A 27,544-nucleotide genomic window follows, 5' to 3' on the forward strand; every position below is an offset into this window, starting at 1 on the left:
CAAGATGCTTATAGTTAGCACATATGCAGTATGATGTAGTGATGTAATTGTACTAAGGTACTTAAGGCTGACAGAACTTGAAATAAAGGGTCTCCATATTTGGCCATTCACATGGGTTCCTGCCTCTTCACTCCTCTTCTAAGACCAAGAACACTGGCTGGTACCAGATGTTTCAGAGAGCTAGTCCGAATGATACTGCCCACAGCTAGGATGTGTTAAATGTTTGAGATTGTATTTGATCTCAGGTCCTCATGATTTCAGGGTTAGTGCACCATCCATTGCACCATCTAGCTGCCCCCTCCATTCACTTCTACTGTGGTGTTTGGAATACCTTTAGAATGGCAACAAACTTCCCTGACCCCCAAAGCTTTTCCTCTCCTACTCCTACTCTCACCTCAACTTCTCTGTCTACCCTTTCTAGTACTGGCTGTACCCCCACTGGCTCACTAGCTGAGAAAAGGAATCTGGAATACTCTTTGCCCAATACTACCACTTCCAGGTTCTCTCCCCACTTCCATCACTCAGTTACACCTTTCCTTTTGTGAAGTTCATGCAATTCATATCTATCAAATCAAAATCCTAGCAGCTGTTGTCTTCAGGTTACTCCCTTGCTTCCTCAATGAGTCGTCTACCCGGCTCAGTTTTTCTTTCCTCTCAAATTCCTGCCCTCACCCTTGAAGACTTCAAAATACATAGGCATCCTTTCACTTAAACCTATTTCTTTAATCTACTCACTTTCCATGATTTATTCCTCCACCTTACCTCAGCCATGTACAGATGATTATACTTCTAATCCTTCTATTAGCTACAAATGTGCCATATCTATATTCAAGCATTCCCAAATCCTCTTATCTGACAACAATTTACTGGCATTCCACCTTTATTCTTCACCCTATTCTTCACCCACAACCTTAAACTCCCAATTCCTTGTCCTCTCCCTTTTCTACCAGTCCATTTCTCCTGTACTAGCTATTCTCTCTTTTCCCTATCTTGACCCTTTAGGGAACCAGTTCTTTACATTATCCTCTTCATTTGAATCCCTATCTCCATTTTATCATTAATTGTACCCTGCCAACCCTCAGTTTTGTATGACTCCATTTGGCATCTTTGTGTAGACACATAATATCAACCAGGATCTCATTTTCACTAGACAATCCTATATCTTCTGGCTCTCCCAAACTTTTTTTTTATCTTTCTAATATTCCATGGCTCCTCCCTTCCACCTCCCCTGTCACTTGTCCTGATTCTCAGCTAATATTGTTCAGAAAAAAAATTGAAGCTGTTCTTCATAAGCTCCTCATATTACTCATATACCATCTGCCACTTATTTCCTCCTTAATCTATACCTCAAATGAAAAGGTAGATTTACTCCTTATCTGGAGTTAATCCTTCTACCTGCACCTGTAATCTCAAGCCATCTATTCTATACTGTCCGTTCTGTCCCCTCTGCTCTTATCATTGATTTTTAGTATTTCCTTGTCTACGGGGTCTTCCCCCACTGCCTACAAACATGTTCACCTCTCCCTCACCTTTAAAATAAAGCACCCAAAATAACACTTTTCTTATAGTGAGACCAGATTTTATTTTCACAATGTTTACACAGGCAAAATAATGGTATAGTTGTGCCAGGAACATATGCAAAGTAGGGCAAGGATAATCACTGATACTTTTTTTCCTTGGAGCGTGGGGTTAGGTTTTATGGTAAGCCTGTGATAAACACTTTATGCACTGTAAGAAACAGGTTTATATCATAATGTGGATATCAACAAGAGCCAATAAGGCTATTTCCCAGGCCCTATACTAAGAGCTAGGAATACAAAGAAAGGCAAAAGAACTTTCCCTAAATTATAGGGAACTCAGTCTAATGGAAGAGAAAACTTTCAATCTATTTACAAAGGTTAAATCAGAGCAGAGGCACTAACATTAAGGGGAGAAAGACTGGAAAAGGTTTCTTTTTTTAGTTGAGACTTGAAGGTAAAGGTAAAGAAAAAGAGAATGTCAGGCTTTAAGGCTCAGCCAGTGACAGTGTAGTCAGAGACAGGATGTCACATGGGAGAGATAGCAATCAATGTCACCAGATTGTAGTTTGTGACAAGGAGAAAGGGATAAAAAATTGGAAAAACAGATTAGGGACAAAATTATGAAGAACTTCAGAAGCCAAAGAGAGGAATTTATGTTTGATCCTGGAAATAACAGGGAGCCACTTGAGTGGTTGAGTATACCAAATGGTGGGATAATATGGTCAGATTGGCACTTTAGGAAGATCATTTCTCCCTAAGAGGAGGCTTCCCTATGGACAAATTTATGATTGGTTCTAGCCTTGCCACAAACTCCATTAATTTAATATTCTGAACTGTATGTTTTTAGGTCTTCTGTATGTAAAAGAGAATTATTTTATCCCTCATCAATTCCAAAAGAATGACTTTCTATGAAAATCCTCACATCATCTACAATTTGTAAGGATAGGCACTGTTTTATTAGATAAGTCAGTGGATATTATGGTGTATTTGAATCTAAGAAGACTTGTTCTAAGTCAGGTACTTACTGTGATGGTACAAGTTACTGAATCACTTTCAACTTCAGTTTTCTCATATGTAAAATGAGTGTAATAAACAAGTTATCTTATAGGATAGATCTACAGGATCTACAGGAAAGACAGATTTCTGAAACATCTGCATGATGAGGGTGATTAAGTTCATAGGAGGTGATGAGAGTAGACTGGCATGGGGAGAGATATGAGGCAGACAGACTCACCAGTAAGCTATAATGCAATAATCCAGCTATAATATGGCAAAGATCTGTACTAGCAGTAGTGGCACTGTCAGAGGAGAGAAGGAAGTATACAAAAGAGATGCTGCAAAGGTAAAATTGGTAGCCCCTGGCAATAGGTTGGATATCTGAGAAAGTGAAGAATCAAGGATGGCTATGGGCCTGAGGGACTAGGAGAATGTTGTCATCTAAAGTAATGGGGAAAGGAAAAGGAGAAGGGAGGAAAAGGGGTTCTGTTTTGGACATAATACTGAGTTTAAGAGGTTTTCTAGACATTCAGTTTGAGCTATCTGATTGGTGCTTGGATGGCAAGATTGAAGGTTAGCAGAGAGTTTGGGATAGGAAAGGTAGATTTCTGAATCATTTGCAATTAAGTCCATAGGAGGTGGTGAGATAGATCATCAAGTGAAGTAGGATGTTAGGAAAAGGCTCAGGACAAAACTCTGAGAGACATTTATGGTTAGAAGGTGTGACCTGGAGGAAGACCTAGAAAAAAAAGACAGAAAAGGAATAGAGATATGTAAGAAATCTAAAAGAGAGCATAGTCCTGAAAAGCTAAAGAAAACAGATTATCAAGAGAGAGAAAGTGATCAACACTGTGACAAATTATAAAGAGGTCAAGTAAAAAAAGGCCACTGCATTTGGCAACTAGGAGATCATTAGCATCTTTGGAAACAATACATTTGGTGCAATGATAACATTGCAAGCCAAACTTTAAGGAGAAAGTGAGAAGACAGAAAATGGTACCACTTTTTTAAAAGATATATATATTTTTAAAGATTTCTTTTTAAAAAGACTATCTAATCTTTTAGAGTTTAGTCAAAAGGGCAAAAGAGATAAAGAAGGAGAAACAGCAGAGATGGAAGAATTAAGTGATTTTTTTTTTGGTGTTGTTCTCCCCATTAAAATGTATGTTCTTAGAAAACTTGCTTTCTTATATTTGTATCACTCACACCATGCCTGAAATAATTTTCAAGTTTTTTGACATTTGAAATAGTAAGCACTCAATTTATTAATGTTTTTAAAAATAATTTTGAAAATAAGTCTAAACTCTATTATTTTGATTCACATAAATTTAATTTTGCTTAGTAAAAGTATAAAACTAACTCCATTTGACTTCAATTACAATAGTGTGTAATTTAGTCACAGAAAGTTGGTTGGGGTACGTAGAAGTGAAGTGATTTCCCACAGTCATAGGCAGTATGTGTCACAGATGAGATCAAATCCAGGTATTCCTGACCACAAGGGAGGACTGACTCCTAAAAAAGCCCTTTTTCCAGACTAAATTAAATTAAATTAAGCAAAGAGAAATGAAAGCAATGATGCCAAGATTCATAACAATGGTGGAATGGAACAGGGGCCAACATTATGCAGGTAGTTCCCCTTACTTACTCCAAAATGCTTAATAACATTTACATTAAGCTGCAAGAACCAGATTACATTAAGGATGGTACTAAACATGGGACTGAAAGGAAAAGTGATGAACTTCAGATTAGATAATACTAAGCATGCAGAGGTATAAGTTTGCTTTGTGAGTTTTCTTATTATAAGATGATTTCTTAAAAGCACGGAGACAAGTAGATATATTTGTATTTCAAAAATGTTAAGTGCATTCTTGGCATCCAATATATTAATATAAATATCATTACAAGTCTAGTAAATCAAATAATATTTAAGCAAGCAAGCAAGAGGCAGTGTTTAATGGTGGATAGGGTGTCAGTCTTGGAGCAAGAAAGATCATAATTCAAGAATTGACTGTCAAAGCTGTGTAACCATAGACAAGTCACTTTCCCAGTACCTTAAATAACTACATGATTCATATGAGTTTTTTATGTGCATGGACGTTCTGGGTACTGAAAGGTGCCTTGTCCACTGTCCCTTCATTGGACAGAGCCAGCATGTCAGGTCAGAAACTGAATCCAGATTCTCCTTAATGAAGACCCCACCTCTCATTCTGCCATGCCAGAATGTCATCTAATAAAAAGTTAACTATAAATTACTTGTGTCAGAGATCCTTTGAACAGAGTGCTGAAGACAAGGAAACTCTTCTTGGAGTAAGTTTAGTTTTTTATATGAATAATTGAAGGAAATGTGAAATTTCAGTTAGAGGTTAATGAAAATAAATTCTTTTTTCTCATCTAAGTTCATGGATTCCCTTAAATCTATTCAAGGAACTGTTGGAGATAGTCTGCTTATGAATTGTTTTCTTATGTTTTTCTGACTACTTCAGATTTCTTGGTCTACCTCAAATAAATACAGGATTAAAACGCTTATGACCTCTGGCAAGTCATTTAATTATTGACTTAATCTATCTATAGTCTATCTATAAGATTCTTTACAGTTTTAAATTCTATGATCCAAAATAAATATTTCATAATGAGCAAAGACAAAACATACATAAAAGTTCAATTAAAATATTCCCTCTCCATCTTATTATTATTGCTACACAATTCTGTGTTACTCCTCAAATACTAGCCTGAGAATTAGAATCCTAATATTCAGTATCTTAGCCCTTTCTTCATTTGCAAAATAAAATTTAGATTATATTTCAAATTCTATGAAATTGGCATTTTTGTCTTTGCATGTAGCCCAGTGCTTTGACTTTAAACAAAATTGGCTTAATAAATGTCTGCTGATGAATTACTTCCTAAAATTTATCAATAATATAATGTGGGGAGACTGAAAATTAATCAGTTAGTAGCAATAATATATATATAGAATATAATATAGAAAAATATATAGCATGAGATTAAAATTAAGAAGATTAATTTTAAACAAAGAAGTTTTCCCATCAACTGATTTTGAATTCTGATCACTAGTCTTCACCACAGAAAAAATGTTTTGAAAAAAAAAAAAAAACATATATATATATATATATATATTTTGCTGAGGCATTTGGGTTTAAGTGACATGCCCAGGGTCACACAGCTAGGACATGCTAAGTGTCTGAGACCAGATTTAAACTCAGGTCCTCCTGACTTCAGGGCCGGTGCTCTATTCACTGAGCCACCTAGCTGCCCCTGGAAATATAATTTTTTACAAAACGCATAACATACACACATCACAAAGTGTGAAATGCTATTTTTAAAAACAAGATTGTAAAGTTCCTTGGATTATAGTTTTATTAATTATTCACGGTGTTTATGCTCTATTTTAAAGCACCAGCTATAATCCTGAAATTCCGTTTTACAGGGTTCTCTTTACTGTGTACTTAATAAAATTACCATATGAAGTCTAAATTTCATAAATAATGCTAAATGGGTTAATTATTTCTCCAAGTATTTTGTCATAAAATATTTTATCAATGAGAAATCCACAAAATAGGATTAAACTATTAAAAGGGTAGGTATTCCTTTACTTTAACTCTAGTATGATCTTCTTTGCTCTTTCACTAATAAGAAATATTTTTATAATAACATTAAAGCAAAATAAATATTCTATAATGAGCAGAGTCTAAATAGATGAAACTACTCTTAAGTGTAAACTTACAAAGAAGTCTCTTATGCTCAATTAAAATATTCCCACTTCATCTTGTTATAATTTCTACAAAATTTTGTTCAATAGTATAAATATAGGCAGGTAGATTTTTGTTCCAGACAACTGCTGAACTAATGAACTCAGATTAAAAAAATAGAAGGCAATCAAAATTATTCAATGTTACATTAAGAAACACTTTCACAGAACAATAGTGAAACAAGTTTCAAAGGTTAAGAAAATACTGATATTTAGAATACAAACAACACAATGTCAAAAAAGACAAAACCATCATAGAAGGGAATATTTGAATAATGAATACAACACATGAGTCAAAATCGCTTCTTTGTCCTACTAATATGGAATTTAGTCTTTATATTAATAACATATGTCTGGAATCTGCTGAAGTCTCATTTTAACCAAGGGAGATTGCTTCTTCCTTTCAATGGATCTCTGGTCTGTTGCTTCTTGAGCACATTGTATTCACTGTATAATTTCAAAGTAATGTAATATTGCCAAGATATGTTGAGGCATGAAGATATATCCAGTGTATAATGCCATTCCAACAATGGAAATCAACATGGAATCTGAGTTGTAATTAAGGAAAACTATTAGATTATTTCTCGTAATACAATCAAGAATTTTAATAAAGGCAATTTAAAATATATTATATAAAAATATAGTCTAAAAATGTAAACTCAAATTTTAAAATGAGGAATGTTTTCTTTTGTAAACTAGCATTTCATACTGAAATAACCACAAGTAGAAAAGCATCATAAACCAATACAGGATGTAATTTTTCTTTTGTAAACTAGCATTTCATACTGAAATAACCACAAGTAGAAAAGCATCATAAACCAATACAGGATGTAATTTAAATTAAAATTATAAGAATTTAAACCATTAAACACACCTTCAGTTTATGCTAAGTTACTTCAGTTCTCAATATTTTAAAATACATTTCACAAGTATTGCTATATGGCAGCAAAATTTGTAATACCACTGCCTCTAAAGAACTAAAAATGATATATCACACTAAGGGCCATGGAGAACTGTAAAGCAAATGTGAGCAAACTGCAAAATATAACTAACTACAACAACAGTAAAGTATGTACCTCAATTTTCTGCATACTATACTTGGTATATATTACAACCCTTCAAGTTAGAATCTCTTTAGTTTTTATCTTTGTATCACATTGCCAAATAGTGCCTTCCATAAATCTAGGTATTTAGTTATCAATCATTATCTTCCAACTATTTGAAAATTTCACCTTGTTTTAGCCAAATCTTGGCAAAAAAAGTAGCAATGGGACATGAGACTAATATATATTAGATAACTGATGTTCTATTACTATTAGGGGAAAACTTGAAATTCAAAACCTCATTTTAAGAATAGATCAATGGCTCATAGATTGCAAAAAGTATGATTTTTACCTCTAATTGTTAAACCTGCAGACAAACTGAAAGGCTGGCTCTAGAAAAACTTGCCATGTGGACAGTAATTTTGCAGCTTTTTAGTCCCTCTAATTAGTTCCTAAAATTACAAACATCAAAACTGCTTTCCTATAATGAATAATATATTCTCAGGAAAAAAAAAAAACAAAATTGATAACTTCTCCATGAATTCAAACAAAGTGAAATGTACTATACATAAAATAATAGCAATGTTTCTGGGATGATCATTTGTGAATGACTTTGCTATTCTCAGCAGTACAATCATCCATGATTACTCTTGAAGGACTTATGATATACAGTTTACCTCATCAAACAATATGAGCTTACTGGGAAATAAGGAAGAAAGCCCTGGGTGTTTCAGGTATCTGTACCCCTAGTTAACTTGCCCACACCATCTACTATTGCATCCAAAAGGACTATCCTGAGTAGTTTTGGGTTTTCTACAATCCAGAATGGCCAAGTCTGTCACAGTTCTGAGTCACCTCACCATTACCTCTTGGTGCCCAAGTGCATGCTATGGCTATTTATAAGAGTTAGAACTCATGATCAGGGTGCTATCCCCATCATGAAAGATGTGGCAAGTACAGAAATTCCCTGGCACCTGATCCAGGTAGAAGGATACCTATGCGCTGAATACCTCAGTGATGTCACCACGATGCAACAGAGTATGTCTGTTCCTTACGAATCCCTAGAAGTCAGCTGTGATTGTAATATAGTAATGGACTACTATAATCAACTATATGTGCAACAGTTCCTGGATGGGGGGCATGAACCTGCACCTGATCCTCATCATCCTAACCCTGGAAGTCTCCAGTGGTCAGTTACTTAGATGTTGGAGCTTTGAAATACATGTATGTGTCTTCCTTGGAAGAGACCAGCAGACTGAGGAGGAAAATTTCTGTGAGAAAGGAGGTTACAACCCACAGCCATTCTGAGAGCAGTAAGTATACATTGCCCACAATTCCTGGCAGGACCTCCAAAACTAAGAAACAGCTAAGGGACAGAGAATATTCACCCTTTAGATTTGAGATTGCCATTGCACTGTAAGCTATTTGGGGAACTGATGAAGCCTTGGAACTAAAAGAAGCTCACAATGGGAAAGAACCTGAAAGGAGCTGTCCCTACATAGCAAACTGAAGTCAAAGAGAGGAGATTCTATCCCATATCAAGGTAAAAGACTTTAGATGAAAGTCTTCTCAGAGGACTTAACCTAAATATTGTGGTCCTTCCTCTTGTACAGTGGGTTTTTGTTTTTGGTTTTGTTTTTTTTTTTTTTTTAGTATTAACTCTATTTGAAAATAAGAAATTCTATAAAAATAGTGAAAAGATACAAAAAAGGGGGTGTTTGTGAGAAAAATGAGGAAGAAGGAATCAGTGGGGCAGGGAAAAGGGAAAAAAGTATTCCTGAGAATCTAGGGTTAGAGCTGAGGTTCTTAACCATTTTTATATTAAACCCCTTTGGTTTGGCAGTATGGTGAAACTTATGGCTCCCTTTTAAAAATATTATTGTCTATATTCATCATGAAAGAAAATGCTGAATTTCAGTTGGAGGTGAACGAAAATAAAATTTCACTGACCCTGAGGACCATGATTCTAGACAAGGTAAGAAACATTTTGGTAGAAGCACATTTCAGCATTTCAGACTAAATTCTGGAGATGGGATAGAGAGAAGACATACAATAGACAAGAGTCTCACAGGATGAAAATGCAAATGGAAGAAAACATTTAAAACAATAAGATCACAAAATGAGTAAGTAGATATTTATTTAGTCTTTACTTGGACACCTCCAATAAGAGAACCTACTTCTTGTTAAAACAGTTTATTCTCTATCCCACCATCACAATTTGCACTCACTGTTCTTAATTTTGCCCTCTAGGCCCAAGCAGAATCTATTTATTCTCTCTTTCACATGACAAATTCTTCAAATATTACATACAAATATAATTCCAATATCCTTCCATACTCCCAGAGTCTTTTCTCCTTCAGTATAGATTCCTAATTCTGAAATAGAGGGATACCAACCCATGTCCCTTACTCCTGAGACCAAGAGAATATTATCTTTGTTTGTCTGCAGTCAGTCTGTAGTCAGAACTATGTCACCAGCTTTTCCCTCCCTAACGCAGGTGGTATTTTCTTTTTCCAATTTTGGGCACACTTGGCCCCCAGATGTGCTGCCTTAAACCTTATCTATCACCAAAGACCTTGACAACTTGATAAGCATAAAATTTAAAGAAATATTGTCTCCTTATTAACTTTTAATACCTGTCTAGGAATGGAATTTTTAGTGTGATAAATGTTTCAAAACATTTTTGTGTTTTTTTCCTATAAATATGTGTACCTGAACCTGCTCAGTGCTAACTCCTCTGTTCTGGTGGGACTCAGTGTCGCTGGCCAGCTAGCAATAAACACTCTTAAATTTACATTATTTTGGTTGTCCTATACTTTTTCTTGCCCGGGTATTTCAGTTCCTCCAATTGAGCAGCATGACCTCAAAGCCTTTTGTCATCCTGGTCTTCTCCTGAGTGCTTCCTGCCTTAACAAGGTCTTTACTTAATAGTGCCCTGAATTAAACATAATACTTCAGATATGATCTTAAAAGAGTAGAGAATACAATGGAATTAGGGAGGCTCTAGTTTTCTCTTAATGCAGCCTAAGAGTACTTATATTTGCTTTCTTAGCTTTCATATAATTTTCTTGACATACTGAGCTTAACCTTATATCTGTAAAGTTGTTATTTTGAATCCAAATATAAAGCTTCACAGGTATCCCTATTCAATTACATCTTACTAGATTTGGCCACATGTTCTAGTAGTCTGTTAACATCATTTGAGGTGTAAATAAGGCGTCCAAAGAAAACCAGCACCTCTGATGTAAAGACTTGCCAAACCCTTTTCTGGGCTGCTCACTCACCTTTGGTATCTACTTGGCCCTTAACTCTCTCCATTCATGGTAGCTTCACCCAAGTAAACTGTCTTAGCAGATAGGCTAAACCAAGTTGAGGATAACTGATGGGACTCCAACCTGTCACTGAGGTAGGAAGATACCTATCCCAATCATGTAGACATCCTATGGCAAAATGAGCAAATAAGGACAATTTGTTCCAATGGTCATGAAAGCAGCTGAGGCACGCTTTGTGAAGTGCTTGGTTGGACATAGAAGATGCCACAGTCATCCTTGGTTAGCAATTAACATACAGACACTTGCTCTTGCTTCCTGCTAACCCCTGCTGAGATTGCCAATAAAGAAAGGCCGTTTAGCACCTTAACATTGGCTTGTCTTCATGTGTATCTGGGGAAGATTGGTATGTATGGCCCTGGCAATCAGTAGTCTCAGTGGGAGGTTACAGTTTGTTCACTTTCCTAACCCATTTCTTGACTGTGACCTTTAAGTTAAAGAGGACTTTCCTTATGAACGCGATGAGGTGAGATCTCTCAAAACAGTTGTGAAAATTGAGTAAGACTTCATCTACTTCAGAGTTGAGTAGGCCTGAAAGTCTTTGAGCATTGACTCAAGGGAATACTCAAGTCCCCTTCCTGCTATACTCCCATGACATCATTTTCTCCCTATTTTGATCAAATATGGGCAACTATGTACTTATTGGTCAAGTTCAATTTCTTGGGTAGTTCCTGTGTTTAGAATGTAAGACCCTCAACCAATGAGGATGATGGTAAGTGATGGGAGGGGTATCTGCATTCCGGACTATTTAAAGTGTCAAACCTATCCTAAAAGGTGCCTCCTCCTTTCAACTGCTTGCTCGATGGGAGGGACACCCAATTCTCATGAAAATGTACAATAAACTTTTGCTTTGCTCCTAGAGATCTTGCCAGCGTTTTTTTTTATTAAATAGTGACCATTCACCAATTTGAGCCACACAATTACCTGGGGTAGGAGGCAGCTGTGAAGCTGTTGAAAGCTTCAGGTTTTTCTAATCTGCTACTCTGACAGCAGTTCTACAGTGTTTTTGATGTTTTCAAGGAGGTCTGACCTGGGAAGAAATGTGGTTACTGATCTAGTTTGTATTGTGGATGTTGCAGTTGCAAGTTCTAATGCTTCTCTTCCATCTTGAACTGAAACTAGAGTCCCTACTCCCATATGACCCCAAACATTCCTCTCTACCCTGGAAATGGAACTCAGAACTGCATAATGGGCAAGGAAGTTATCAACCATCACTTATCCCTGCACCCAGTACAGATGTTATCACCATACAGTACTCCCAGCCATCTCCCATGCCAGTATCACTGAACTTTCCTTCCAATCCTAAAATGTCTTGATCTGGAAAACATGTCTCACTCCAATTGTTAGCTGGCTGTGCTGCTCCAGAATGTAATATGAAATGTTATTTTAAAGTTAGAGGGGAATACTGTGAGAGCTCAGTTATAATTCTTCCTTTACTCTGTCATATGGATTATGCTCTACATTCTCATATGGGAAGACGATTTCTGTAATCACTAAGAATTTTTTTTTCATTATAGCAATTATAAGGAGTCTGCTTAGTTATAGAGCATGGATATGAGTTTATTACACTGATATTTCAAATGAAAAATGGAAGGGTGACAAAGAAAGATGCATTGGGCGAAGGAGTTAGTGGAAATGAAGAAAAGTATGAATGAGAAAAAATTATCTAACATAATTAAGAGGTATAAGAGAGTTTTTAAATTGGTTCAGGGAGACAGAAGTATATATGAACATACAAGTGGGTAGAAAAATTCATTTTAACCAACAAGGAAGTAAGAGGGGAAGGTCCTAAGAGGTGAGGTAAATCAGGGAAGCAGTGGTCAAAAGCAAAACAGACTTCTTGGGTGGAGACAAAAAAGTTTAAAAAAAAAAAAAGAACAGAAAAGATTGGAGGGGAAAATAGCTAGCAATCATACTTGTGAATGTGAATGGTTAACTCACCCATAAAATGGAAAGGATAAGCAGGATGGATCAGAAACCAGAATCCAACAATATGTTTCTAAGAGACACATTTGAAACAGAAAGATGCACAGAATTAAAATAAAGGGCTGGAGAAATATCTATTATGCTTCAACTGAAGTAAGAAAGAAAAGGATGGAAATCCTGATATCAAACAAAGCAAAAAGAAAATTAGACACAACTAAAAGAGAGATTCATTTTGCTAAAAGATATCATAGACAATGAATTGATATAATGATATGTACAAAATGGCATAGCATACAAATCCTTGAAGAATGTTTAAAAAAATAAACAAAATACTACAACACATGGGAATGGAACATTTCTTAAAATAACAAGTTATCTAAAAGTACAAGTACGTATCATATATAATATAGAAATTCCATTAAAAATAACTTGTCCAGTCATTTTTTATAGTTATCCGATTCTTTGTGACCCCATTTAAAGTTTTCTTGGCAAAGATACTGTAGTGGCTTGCCACTTCCTTTTCCAGCTCATTGTACAGATGAGGAAACTGAGGCAAACAGGATTGTTACTTTTCTACTGTTACACAATTAGGTATCTGAGGCCAGATTTGAACTCAGTTGAGTCTTCCTGTCTCCAGAGCCTGAACTCTATCCACTGAATCACCTAATTGCTCCCCATTTCACCCATGTCTGGCTGTGTGATTACATTTGGGATTTTCTTGGCAAAGACACTGGAAGGGTTTGCCATTACCTTCTTCAGCTCATTTTACAGATAGGAAATTGAGGCAAAAAGGGTTAAGTGGCTTGCTCCGCATCAAAGATAAATGTTTGAGGCTGTATTTGAACTCATGAAGATGAGGCTTTCTAATTTTCAAGTCCAGTACCCTATCTAATGCACCACCTAACTGCTCTTTAAAAATAAATGCAAACAGCATAATGTACTTGGGAGTCTACTTGCCAAGGCATACATGGGATCTATATGAACACAATTTCAAAAATGTTCAAATAAATAAATGACAGACTTAAACAAATTAAACAGTTAATATTTCTGTTCGTAGCTAGGCTGAGCCAATATCATAAAATTCTCTGTATACCGATTTGCTTATTCTGCACCATACTAATCAAACTACCAAAACATTACTTTGTAGAACTAGAAAAAACAAGAACAAATTTCATCTGGAAGAGTAAAAGACTAACAAGGGAACCAATGAAAATATATACAATGAACAGCATTACTGAAAGGATGACCAATTGTAATAGACTTAATTACTCTAAGACAATGTTCCAAGATAATTTCAAAGGACTTTATCATGAAAAATGCTATCCATCTTCTAAGCTAATGGACTCAAGAGTATTTTTTGAGAAAGCTCTCATTTCAATGAAGTAAAGGACCCCTGGTGTAGTGCTGTATCAATATTGCTGTCACTGCTGCTACCCTTGCTGCCCTGCTAGTAATCAGAGCCACAGTCCATTTGAGGTCTTTTTGCTTGTATACCTCCAACAATATTTGTGTAAAGTGAGTCCTATAATATACATTGTTTTACTTTTTTTTTCACTTATGTATTTTGCAGCATGGCTAATAAGAAAATGTTTTGCATGACTTCACATGTATGATTATCATATGGCTTGCCTTCCCAATGGGTGGGAGAAGAACAGAAAAAAGGGAGAGAATTTGGAACTCAAATTTCTTTTTATTGTTGTTTGCTTGCGTTTTATTTTGCTTCTCTTTTTCTTTTCTTTTACTGGTTTGATTTGATTTTTCTTGTGAAACACATTAATTGTATAAATATGTAGCATATATTGGATTAAACATATATTTCTATCATATTTAACATATATTGAACTACATGACATTTAGGAGAGGGTATGGAGGAATAGAGAGAAAATTGGAACACAAGGTTTTGCAAGGGCTAATGTTGAAGAATTATCTTTGCATAATGTTTTGAAAAATAAAAAGCTTTAATAAAAAAAAAGAATGTTAGCTTTTTTAATATGTAGTTAGGAAATATTTAGCAAAAATTTATATTCCCTCTAAGATTACATTCAGAATACCTAGTATACATTGTTTATTCATAGTTATTTCTATGTTGTGTTCCCCCATTAGACTATGAGACCCTTGGGAGCAAGAACTGTTTTTCCTCTCCCAGGACCTCAATCCTTAGCACAGATGCTTGTTGACTATTTTTTGTTTGTTTTCAAAAAATAAATTAATTAATTTTATTAAAGCTTTTTATTTACAAAACATATACATGGGTAATTTTTCAACATTGACCCTTGCAAAACCTTGTGTTCCAAATTTTCCTTTCTTCCCCCCACTTCCTTCCCTAGATGACAGGTAATTTAATACATGTTAAATATATTAATATGTCAAAATCAATATATGTATACATATTTATACTTATTGACTAATTTAAATAAGAGCCACTCCCCAATTGAAAAAAGATCTAAGAATAAAAGAAGGTAGTTTTCTAAGGGAAAAAAATATATATATAGCTTTTGATATAGCTATATGAAAAAAATTCATTAAAACACTAGAGAACTGCAAATTAAAACAAAAAGCTATTTGAATAAAAAGGAAAATGACAAATATTGGAGGTACTGAAATAAGAGGTTATGCCAAACAACACCTCTGCCTAATGGCATTTTAGTCACTGATTTTCAGGGACAATCCCTTAGCAGTTATCAAAAGGGTTTTTGATCCAAGAGTGGGAAGAAGTACTGGCAAAGCAAGCACTCTCATTGCTGCTCATTCTCTTGTCTCACAGACCAAGGCCCCGATTGTTACAGTTTTAGGCATATATTTTGGAACTTGTGGCAGTGTGGGAGAGAGAATCTTTATAATAGAAAAGGTTAAAGCCCATAAAGAAAAGAAGTAGTTGTGGAAGAGTATGAAACATGGAGGAGATTTTGAAGATGGGAGACTAGAAGTGCAGTATTGATTATAATTATGTAATATAGCATAGAAGGAAATAGAAGAGGTGGAAAAGAGACCCTAATTCAAAGTCTTCACAAAAAATTCTGTCTGCATTATTTCAGGAAAATCAATTAAAGATAGTGTTGAGCCCACAGGAATGGGTCTGATAAAGGTAGAAAATATCATCAACTAGAGCAACCCCTTCAGGATCTCTATACCAAGGAAGCACAACTCATCCTTACTTCTTGCCAAATTTAGATATTATCCAACTCTATGGGTATGATGGGAGTGTCAAGTTTAGAAAAAATTAGAGCCCAATTTATATATAAAGTTGTGAAAAAAAATTTTTTTTAATTTTGAAAAAGTAAAAATCATTTACTTGTAAAGAGCTATAAATATCAAAGCAGAGTTTGAACTCTTTCCTGTAAGAAATTTTTTGAGGTGGGGCAGAGCCAAGATGGTGGAGAAGACACAGCCGTCATTCTAAGCTCCTCTTCTACCCTCCCTACTAAATTCAGCCTCAGAAATAGTGCTTGACTGATAAAATCCATGAATATTGGGAGTACAACAAATTATCAGCCAAAAATAATGTGGAAGATCACCAGAAAGTTTGTCCTGATTGGTGGGAGCAGGCCAGCGCAGGGAAGTAGAACACAGAGGCTAACACACTGAGCTGATGAGGATGGGGGCAGTCTCCGTGGGTGGAAATTTTGCAAGGAAAATTCTACAACAGGTTGGATGCTCTGCTTCAGTTGCAAAGAAGGAGATCAGCAGAGAAGTTACAAAAAGGCCAAAGGTAGAGTGTACTTCCAAAAATGCCAGAATCTAACAGGATCTGGCTACACCCACTCAGCACCAGAAGTGACTCAGCACAGACCACAACAGAGCTGTGCAGCACATTGTGCAGTGGGGCTTTTGCCGGGGGCAGCCACAAATTTGCACAGCAGGAGGGCTCTGCCTGGGGCAACAGAACTTCCTTAGCCTGTACTTCCCAAGGCAGAAACACTTCCTTGCAGGGCTCTTCCCAAGGCACTTCTGCAGCTCAGCTGCTCTTACCAGCCCTTTTGCAGAACAGTTACTGGCCATATATCTATCCCTGCTCTACAGAGGAAGCTGGTAACTTCCTTGCCCTGAAGGCAGACCCTAAGAGCTTTTAATAAAAAAGCCAAGCATACACTAACCATCAATAGGCTTCTACACAGAAAAAGAGCAGGTTTTCAACCCTGAGGAGACTAATAGCAGACAGTCTCCAGACAAAACCCCAAAGGGGGATGTAACCTGGTCCCCATCACACAAAGCTCTCTTAAAAGAAACTATAAAAGATCTTAAAAGAGAGCTAGAAGAAAAATGGGAAAAGGAAAGAGAAGCTATGCAAGAGAGTAACAACTTCCTGAAATGTGAATTGGAAAAGGTAAAGAACTCCCAGGGAGTGCAGGGAAACAGAATTTGTCAATTGGAAAAGATAAAGAACTTCCAGGAAGGCAGGATTTCTGAATTGGAAAAAGAAAACTCAATAAAAAAAAAAAAAAATAGTGAAATGGGAAAAAATTCCATAGAGCAAAATAACTCGTTTAAAAACTCAATTGGACATGTACAGAAAGAAGTAAAAAAGCTAATGAAGAAAATAACTCATTGAAAATCATAACTGAACAAACAGAAATGAATGATTCGTTGAGACATCAAGAATCAGTCAAACAAAACCAAAAATATGAAAAAAAAAAAAAAGAAAATATATTACATATCTACTTGGAAAAACAACAGACCTGGAAACTAGATCTAGGAGAGATAATCTGAGGATTATTGGACTTCCTGAAAATTATGATGAAAAAAAGAGCCTACAATCAGAAGATAAAATAGGCATCGAAAGAATTCATCAAACACCTTCTGAAAAAGACACTAAAATAAAAACTCCAAGGAATATTGTGGATAAAATTCAGAACTATCAGACTAAGGAAAAAATATTACAAGCAGCCAGAACAAAACAATTCAAATACCAAGGAGCCACAATAAGGATCACTCAGGATCTAGCTGCTTCCACATTAAAGGATCAAAGGGCCTGGAATCTGATATTCTGAAAGGCAAAAGAACTTGGAATGCAGCCAAGAATAAACTACCCAACTAAGCTGAGCATTTTCTTCCAGGGAAGAAGATGGACATTTAATGAAACATGTGAATTCCATTTGTTTCTAATTAAAAAAACCAGAGCTAAACAAAAAAAATCTGACCTTCAACTATAGGACTCAAGAGAAGCAGAAAAAGGAAAAGAGAACTCTTGAGAACTGTATTTCTGTTATGGACATACATGAAGAGTGCATGTATAATTTGATTTTACTGATATAATATTAAAAAAGGGAAGTAGAAATGGAAAGGAGATAGTGTCAGAAAAAGGGAAAAGGGGAGATAAAAAGAGGGAAGCTACATCCCACAAAGAGGCAACGGGAATCTATCATATCTGAGGGAATTTGGGGAGGGGGAGGAATATCGTGTGAATCTGTCATCCGATTTGGCTAAAAGAGAAAATAATTCACATATTTGGTTTACAGAGAAACTTCTCTCACCTCATTAAAAAGTGGGAGAGAAAAAGGAAAAGAGTAATAAGGGAAAGGTATAAGAAAGAGGAAGGGATTCAAAAGGGGTGGGAAGGATTCTAAAGTGGGAGAGCTGTGTGAGGCAAGTGGTGCCCATGAGTTTAATAGTGGGGAGTGGGGTAAGAGGGGTAAGGGAAAAAAAGCATAATCGGGGAATAACAAGATGGCATGAAATACAGAATTAATAATTTTAACCGAATTAATAATTTTAACCAGAAATGTGAATGGGATGGGGACAGCTAGGTGGTGCAGTGGATAGAGCACCAGCCCTGAAGTCAGGAGGACCCAAGTTCAAATCTTGTCTCAGATACTTAAAGGTTCCTAGCTATGTGACCCTGGGCAAGTCACTTAATCCCAATTGCCTCAGTCAAAAAAAAAAAAAAAAATGCGAATGGGATGAACTCTTCCATAAAGTGGAGGTGGACAGCAGACTGGATCAAAAGCCAGAACCCTACAATATGTTGTTTACAGGAAACACGTTTAAAACAGGGAGAGAATTACAGAGTAAAGATAAAAGGCTGGAGCAGAATCTATTTATGCTTCAGGTAAAGTCAAATAAGCTTGGGGTAGTCATCCTTATCTCAGATCAAGCAAAAGCAAAAAATTGATTTAGTTAAAAGAGATAAGGAAGGAAACTATATCTTACTAAAGGGTAGCATAGACAATGAAGCAATAGCAATACTAAACATATATGCACCAATTGGTATAGCATCTAACTTCCTAAAGGAAAAGTTGAGAGTTGCAAGAAGAAATAGACAACAAAACTATAATAATGAGACATCTCCGAGGGAGGTAAATAGAATATTAGAAAAGTTAGGCATGATAGAGCTTTGGAGAAAACTGAATGGAGACAGAAAGGAGTACACTTTCTTCTCAGTAGTTCATGGAACCTATACAAAAATTGACCATAAAGACCTCAAAATTAAATGCAGAAAGGCAGAAATGCATTCTTTTCAGATCATGATGATATAAAAACTACATTCAACAAAAAGCTAGGGGTAAATAGACCAAAAAGTAATTGGAAACTAAATAATGTCACCTTAAAGAATGATTGGGTAAAACAGCAAATGATAGACATAATTATTTCACCCAAGAGAATGATAACAATGAGACAACGTAACAAAATTTGTGGGATGCAGCCAAAGCAGTAATAAGGGGAAATTTTATATCTTTAGACGCTTACTTAAAAAAGATAGAGAAAGAGAAGATCAATGAATTGGACTTGCAACTTAAAAAACTATAAACACCAAATTGAAAACCCCCAATCAAATACTAAACTTGAAATTCTAAAATTAAAAGGAGAAATTAATAAAACAGAAAGTAAAAAAAAACCTATTGAATTAATAAATAAAACTAAGAGTGGGTTTTATAAAAAAAAATAAAATAGATAAACCTTTAGTAAATCAGATTAGAAAAAAGAAAGAGGAAAATCAAATTGTTAGTCTTAAAAATGAAAAAGGAGAATTTTCCATCAATGAAGAGGAAATTAGAGCAATAATTAGGAGTTACTTTGCTCAACTTTATGCCAATAAATTTGAGAACCTAACTGAAATGGATGATTACCTTCAAAAATATAGGCTTCCCAGATTAACAGAGGAGGAAGTAAATTGCTTAAAAAGTCCCATTTTAGAAAAAGAAATAGAACAAGCTATTAATCAACTCCCTAAGAAAAAATTCCCAGGACCAAATCGATTTACCAAACATTTAAAGAACAATTAACTCCAATGTTGATATAAATTTGGAAAAAAAAAAATTTTATTCCTTTTATGTCACAGATATGGTACTGATACCTAAACCAGGTAGGTTGAAAATAGATAAAGAAAATTATAGACCAATCTCCCTAATGAATATTGATGTTAGCAAAAAGATTACAGAAAATCATCCCTAGGATAATACACCATGACCAAGTAGGATTTATACAGGAATGCAGGCCTAGTTCAATATTAGGAAAACTATTCGGATAATTGACTATATCAATAACCAAATTAACAAAAACCATACAATCATCTCAATAGGTGTAGAATAAGCATTTGATAAAATCCAACATCCATTCCTATTAAAAACATTTGAGAATATAAGAATAAATGGACTTTTTCTTAAAATAATCAGTAGCATCTATTTAAAACCATCAGTAAGCATCATATGTAATGGGGATAAACTGGAATCATTCCCAATAAGATCATGAGTGAAACAAGGTTGCCCACTATCACAATTTCTATTCAATATTGTATTAGAAATGCTAGCTTCGGCAATAAGAGTTGAGAAAGAGATTAAAGGAATTAGAATAGGTAATGAGGAAACCAAATTATCACTCTTTGCAGATGATATGATATGATATACTTAGAGAACCCCAGAGATTCTACTAAAAAGCTATTAGAAATAATCCAAAATCTTTAGCAAAATTAAGGATACAAAATAAGCCCACATAAGTCATTAGCATTCTTATATATCACTAACAAAATCCAACAGAGAAGAGTTACAAAGAGAAATTCCATTGAAAATAACTGCTGATAGTATAAAATATTTGGGAATCTATCTGCCAAGGGAAAGTCAGGAACTATATGAGCAAAACTACAAAACACTTTCCACACAAATAAAGTCAAATCTAACCAATTGGAAAAATATTAAGTGCTCTTAGATAGGACAAGCCAATATAATAAAGATGACAATACTACCTAAACTAATCTATTTATTTAGTGCTATACCAATCAGACTCCCAAAAAACTATTTTAATGACCTAGAAAAAATAACAACAAAATTTATCTGGCAAAACAAAAGGTCAAGACTTTCTTTCTTTTTTTTTTTTTAAATGACTTTTTATTGCCAGAACCCATGCCAGGGTAATTTTTTGCAACATTATCCCTTGCACTCACTTCTGTTTCGATTTTTCACCTCCCTACCCCCACCCCACCCCCACCCAAGATGGCAAACAGTCCTATACATGTTAAAGAGGTTGCAGTATATCTTAAGATACAATATATGTGTGCAGAACTGAACAGTTCTCCTGTTGCTCAGGGAGAATTGGATTCAGAAGGTATAAATAATCCAGGAGGAAAAACAAAAATGCAAGCAGTTTACATTCATTTCCTAGTTTTCTTTCTTTGGGTGTAGCTGCTTCTGTCCATTCTTGATCAACTGAAACTGAGTTAGATCTTCTCTTTGTTGAAGAAATCCACTTCCATCAGAATACATCTTCATACAGTATCATTGTTGAGGTATATAATGATCTCCTGGTTCTGCTCATTTCACTAAGTTCATGTAAGTCTCGCCAATCCTCTCTATTTGTCCTGCTGGTCATTTCTTACAAAACAATAATATGCCATAACATTCATATACCACAATTTACTCAACCATTCTCTAATTGATGGGCATCTATTCATTTTCCAGCTTCTAGCCACTACAAACAGGGCTGCCACAAACATTTTGGCACATACAGCTCCCTTTCCCTTCTTTAGTATTTCTTTGGGGTATAAGCCCAGTTGAAACACTGCTGGATCAAAGGGTATGCAAAGTTTGATAACTTTTTGGGCATAGTTCCAAATTGCTCTCCAGAATGGCTGGATGTGTTCACAATTCCACCAACAATGTATCAGTGTTCCTGTTTTCCCACATCCCCTCCAACATTCTGCGTTATCTTTCTCTGTCATTCTAGCCAATCTGACAGGTGTGTAGTGGTATCTCAGAGTTGTCTTAATTTGCATTTCTCTGATTAATAATGATTTGGAGCATATTTTCATATGGCTAGAAATAGTTTTAATTTCTTCGTCTGAGAATTGTCTGTTCATATCCTTTAGATCAAGACTTTCAAGGAAACTAATGAAAAAAAAAATCAAATCAAGGTGGCCTAGCTGTACCAGATCTAAAACTATATTATAAATCAGTGGTTACCAAAACCATTTGATATTGGCTAAGAAATAGACTAGCTGATCAGTGCAATAGGTTAGATTCAAAGGACAAAATAGTCAATAACTTTAATAATCTAGTGTTTGACAAACTCAAAGACCCCAGCTTTTGAGATAAGAATTCACTGTTTGACAAAAACTGCTGGGAAGAATTGGAAATTAGTATGATAGAAACTAGGCATTGACCCACATTTAACACTGTACACCAAGATAAGGTCAAAATGGGTTCATGATCTAAGCATAAAAAATGAGATTATAAATAAATTAGAACATAGGATAGTTTATCTCTCAAACCTGTGGAGGAGGAAGGAATCTGTGACCAAAGAAGAACTAGAGATCATTATTGATCACAAAATAGAAAATTTTGATTATATCAAATTGAAAAGCTTTTGCACAAATAAAACTAATGCAACAAAAATAATAAACTGGGAAAACATTTTTATAGTCAAAGGTTCTGATAGAGGCCTCATTTCCAGTATAGAGAATTGACTGTAATTTATAAGAATTCAAGCCATTCTGCAATTGATAAATGGTCAAAGGATATGAACAGACAATTTTCAGATGAAGAAATTGAAACTATTTCTAGCCATATGAAAAGATGCTCCAAGTCATTATTAATCAGAAAAATGCAAATTAAGACAACTCTGAGATATCACTCTGAGGTACCTGTCAGATTGGCTAGGATGACAGGAAACAATAATGCTGAATGTTAGAGGGGATGTGGGAAAACTGGGACACTGATACATTGTTGGTGGAATTGTGAATACATCTAGCCATTCTGGAGAATGATTTGGAACTATGCTCAAAAAGTTATCAAACTGTGCATATCCTTTGACCCAGCATTGTTACTCCTGGGTTTATGTCCTAAAGAGATCTTAAAGAAGGGAAAAGGACTGTATGTGCAAGAATGTTTGTGGCAGCCTTCCTTGTAATGGCCAGAAACTGGAAACTGAGTGGATGCCCATCAACTGAAGAATGGTTGGGTAAATTGTGGTATATAAATGTTATGGCATATTATTGTTCTGTAAGAAATGACCATCAAGATGAATAGAGAGGATTGGCGAGACTTACAGAACTGATGCTGAGTGAAATGAGCAGGACCAGAAGATCATTATATACTTCAACAACAGTACTATATGATGATCAATTCTGATGGATGTGGCTCTCTTCAACAATGGAATGAACCAAATTAGTTCCATTTATTCAATAATGAATAGAACCAGCTACACTCAGCGAAAGAACTCTGGGAAATGAGTGTGAAGCATTTCTAATCCCTCTATTTTTGTCCACATGCATTTTTGCTTTCCTTCACCGATTAAATGTACATTATTTCAGAGTCTGATTCTTCTTGTGCAGCAAAATAACTATATGGATATGTATACATATATTGTATTTAACATATACTTTAACATATTTAACATGTATTGGTCTACTTGCCATCTGGGGGAGGGGGTGAGGGAAAGGAGAGGAAAAACTAGAACAAAAGATTTTGCAATTGTCAATGCTGAAAAATTACCCATGCATATATCTTGTAAATAAAAAGCTATAATAAAAAAAAAAAAGAAATTTTTTAAGGTCTATGATCAGAGCAGTGACAAGTTTTGATCTGTGACTTACAGTTACTTTGAAAGTTTTATAAAAGAGAGATATTAATTAATCAATTAAAAGAATAACTTTTATGCAGCCAATTAAAATAACTAAATCAAAGTATTTTTCAAATTAGTCATGCTAACAGAATGGTGCTCAAGAAAGTATAACTAAAAGTTATTTGTACTTCAATGAATATTGTGAAACCTCAAAGTACTTTCTTGGTTTTTTCTTTTTTAACATCAAGCTATAATAATATTACCTAAGTCACAAAGAACTAGCAATCCAATAAGGACATTTGAATACCATTCTCACCTTCCAGACTAATTTGATCTATTGTCTAAATTTTTTTATAGGATGCCTAAGAGGAGGAGTTCAGAGTAAGGTGAGGGTAAATAGAAAGGTCAAAAAATAGAGTTAGTTACATTCTTTCTTTAAGACTGATTTGATAACAATATTTTTCTTTTTAAAACTACTTTATTAATCCCATCAGCATCTACTTTTTAAAAAAATTTTAATAGCTTTTTATTTACAAGTTATATATATGGGTAATTTTACAGCATTGACAATTGTCAAACCTTTTATTCCAATTTTTCCCCTCCTTCCCCCACCCCCTCCCCTAGATGGAAGGATGATCGATACATGTTAAATATACTGAAGTATAAATTAATTATAAAATAAGTATACATGTCCAAACCATTATTTTGCTGTACAAAAAGAATCAGACTCTGAAATATTGTATAATTAGCCTGTGAAGGAAATCAAAAATGCAGGCAGGCAAAAATATAGGGATTGGGAATTCAATGTAATGGTTCTTAGTTATCTCCCTGAATTCTTTCGCTGGGTGTAGCTGGTTCAGTTCATTACTGCTCCATTGGAACTGATTTGGATCATCATTGCTGAAGATGGCCAGGTCCATTAGAATTGATCATCATACAGTATTGTTTTTGAAGTAAAAATGATCTCCTGGTCCTGTTCATTTCACTCAGCATCAGTTCATGTAAGTCTCTCCAGGCCTTTCTGAAATCATCCTGTTGGTCATTTTTTACCAAACAATAATATTCCATAATATTCATATACCACAATTTATTCAGCCATTCTCCAATTAATGGACATCTACTCAGTTTCCACTTTCTGGCCACTACAAAGAGGGCTGCCACAAACATTCTTGCACATACAGGTCCCTTTCCCTTCTTTAAGATCTCTTTAGGATATAAGCCCAGTAGTAACACTTCAACATCTACTTTTAAGTGAATTAGATAAATAATAAAATTACTTCACTTACTTTACTTTTTATATATTCCTTTTATCTTTTTGTGCATCTCTTTTTTTTTATTATAGCTTTTTATTGACAGAAGATATGCATGGGTAATTTTTCAACACTGACCCTTGCAAACACTTCTGATCTTAACTTTTCCCTTCTTTCCCTCCACTCCCCTCCCCTAGATGGTAAGCAGTCTCATATATCTTAAATATGTTAAAGTTACATATTCCTTTTAAAAACTAAACCACCTCCAGAAAAAAACATATTGAAAACAATGGTATACAGAAATGAATACTATGTATTTGCTACTTTAAGACAAGACACAAAATAACTTTACATTAAAGTGGTCAAGGCAATAAATCTGTCATATTCTCTTCTCTGGAAAATCAACAAAAATAGTCCTTTCAGTAAGGGTGTACAAGCCTTATTATTAGTTGCTACTTCTAATCCAAATATAACTAAGAATTCCTTTCTTTACCACTTATAAATAGTATCCTGCATAAATAGTTAAACGTTAATGAATAAAATCTGGGTCTTAAAACGGATCTAGCACAAAGAGACATTTAAACTTGAAGAAAAGACTGATACAGTGGATTTATACGGTATTGTACACAAATCTCTGCCTTTCTCTCACGCACAGCCAGAACGCAAGATACCTTCAACCCCACCATACAAATCTTAGCATATTTATTTGCTTAGACATTTTTCTCAGAGGTCATCCTCATTTCGTCTCCTCGCCTCCCCAAAACCACTAGGATGCACGCCAGCGCTGACATACCTCTCACTCCCCCTTTCTTACCGCCCCTTCTCCAGGCTTTCTCTTCCACAGGTACCCATTAGAATTTTCCAGGCACTTAGAGATCCACGCTCGCTTTCTAGCCTGGGTTTCTCCCTCAGACTATCAGGACTTCTCTCCGCCATTCGGCACCGGGAGCCTGACCTCTTCACAACTTCTCTACACGCCACAGTTACCTCCCCCCCCCCCCCCCCCCCCCCCCCCCCCGCGAATCTCGCTCTCACCCCCGCTCCCACCCACCTCCAACCCCTCACCGCCCTCTCCCGCGGCCAAATGAGCAGGATACTGAAGACAGTCCTCTCCCAGGGTTCCAGCATGTAGAGAGCGGTAACCAGCAGATACTGGTAATAGAACCAAGACATCTGTCGCCAAGCCCTTCCGAGCGTCATGCCAGCCATTAGAACTTCCACAGAGAAAGGAGTCTTCCGGGAGCCTCCTCCGCGGTCTACACGCGCTTCCAGCTGAGGCGCACACAGCCCATTCAGCCTGACAAAACGTACGTCACCCCGCACGCTGGGCTTCGCGCGCGAGCTGACGCCGGCCTCGCGTTCCTTGTGGCTCTGTATTGGCCGGATTGGTCGGTCGGGTTGCACCGCTTGTTCCTGCGCATGTAACTAAAGCTTCAGCCACTGAACTGCTGCGTCTGAGGTTCTTTCTCGCAGCATTTGACCTGATTAAGCAACAGCTGGAAGGGCATCATAGCTAGAGGGGAACATAATAGCAGAAAATCTTGTGGTAGATAAACTTAGGAGGTGACTAAAGTCATGGTCAAGGATAACCAAAGGAGAAAACGTGGGAATTCGCTCCTGAGATTTCCCTGTTAAATAGTAGGCTTTCCATTCTGGAGAGCAATTTGGAACTATGCTCAAAAAGTTATCAAACTGTGCATACCCTTTGCTTCAGCAGTGTTACTTCTGGGATTATACTCCAAAGAGATACTAAAGAAGGGAAAGGGACCTGTATGTGCGAAAATGTTTGTGGCAGCCCCGTTTGCAGTGGCCAGAAACTGGAACCTGAGTGGATGCCCATCAGTTGGAGAATGGCTGAATAAATTGTGGTATATGAATATTATGGAATATTATTGTTCGGTAAGAAATGACCAGCAGGATGATTTCAGAAAGGCCTGGAGAGATTTACATGAACTGATGCTGAGTGAAATGAGCAGGACCAGATCATTATATACTTCAACAACAATACTATATGATGATCAATTCTGATGGACCTGGCCATCCTCAGCAACGAGATGAACCAAATCAATTCCAATAGAGCAGTAATGAATTGAACCAGCTACGCCCAGCAAAAAAACTCTGGGAGATGACTATGAACCACTACTTAGAATTCCCAATCCCTATATTTTTGTTCGCCTGCATTTTTGATTTCCTTCACAGGCTAATTGTACACTATTTCAAAGTCTGATTCTTTTTGTACAGCAAAATAACTGTTAAGACATGTATACTTGTATTTATTTTATACTTTAACATATTTAACATGTATTGGTCAACTTGCCATTATGGTGTGGAGATGGGGGGAAGGAGGGGAAAAACTGGAACAAAAGGTTTGGCAATTGTCAGTGCTGTAAAATTACCCATGCATATAACTTGTAAATAAAAAGCTATAATAATTTTTAAAAAAATAGTAGGCTTTCTTTGAACTCTGCTCCTGCCACCACTACAAACACTGTTAGACATGTATACTGCTATTTACTTTATCTTTAAGTCATATTTAAATGTATTGTCAATCCTTCCTTATGCGCATTTGGAGATGTTGGAAGGGAAAACTGGAAAAGGTTTGATCAGTTCTTGAAGAATACCATGCATAAACTAAATAAAAGCTTCAAATACTTTACAAGAATATAGTTTCTTTGGAACTCTCTCTCCACACTCAAGCACTTCTTCGAGTATATCCTTATCACCC

The 27,544-nt window shown here is 35.8% G+C and overlaps 1 protein-coding gene across 1 annotated transcript; it reads right to left on the reverse strand.

The window, feature by feature from the left end:
- Positions 1 to 6,400: 6,400 nt before the first annotated feature.
- Positions 6,401 to 26,196, reverse strand: LOC116421601 (serine palmitoyltransferase small subunit A-like). The gene is made up of 2 exons (XM_031952912.1): positions 25,917 to 26,196; positions 6,401 to 6,830 (listed from the first exon to the last, which is right to left on the reverse strand). Exons 1-2 carry the CDS (start codon positions 26,026 to 26,028, stop codon positions 6,727 to 6,729), a joined length of 216 nt encoding a protein of 71 aa, XP_031808772.1. The 5' UTR covers positions 26,029 to 26,196; the 3' UTR covers positions 6,401 to 6,726.
- Between the last annotated feature and the right edge of the window lie 1,348 nt (positions 26,197 to 27,544).

The sequence above is a fragment of the Sarcophilus harrisii genome, chromosome 2 (genome assembly GCF_902635505.1).
Source record: "Sarcophilus harrisii chromosome 2, mSarHar1.11, whole genome shotgun sequence".
Taxonomy (NCBI): domain Eukaryota; kingdom Metazoa; phylum Chordata; class Mammalia; order Dasyuromorphia; family Dasyuridae; genus Sarcophilus; species Sarcophilus harrisii.

Bases quoted from the DNA above. Each gene is read 5' to 3' on its own strand.
- LOC116421601 (XM_031952912.1), bottom strand. From the start codon at position 26,028: ATGGCTGGCATGACGCTCGGAAGGGCTTGGCGACAGATGTCTTGGTTC. The intron at 6,831-25,916 runs GTATCCTGCTCA...ATTACAACTCAG, and splicing joins CTGGGAGAGGACTGTCTTCA to ATTCCATGTTGATTTCCATT.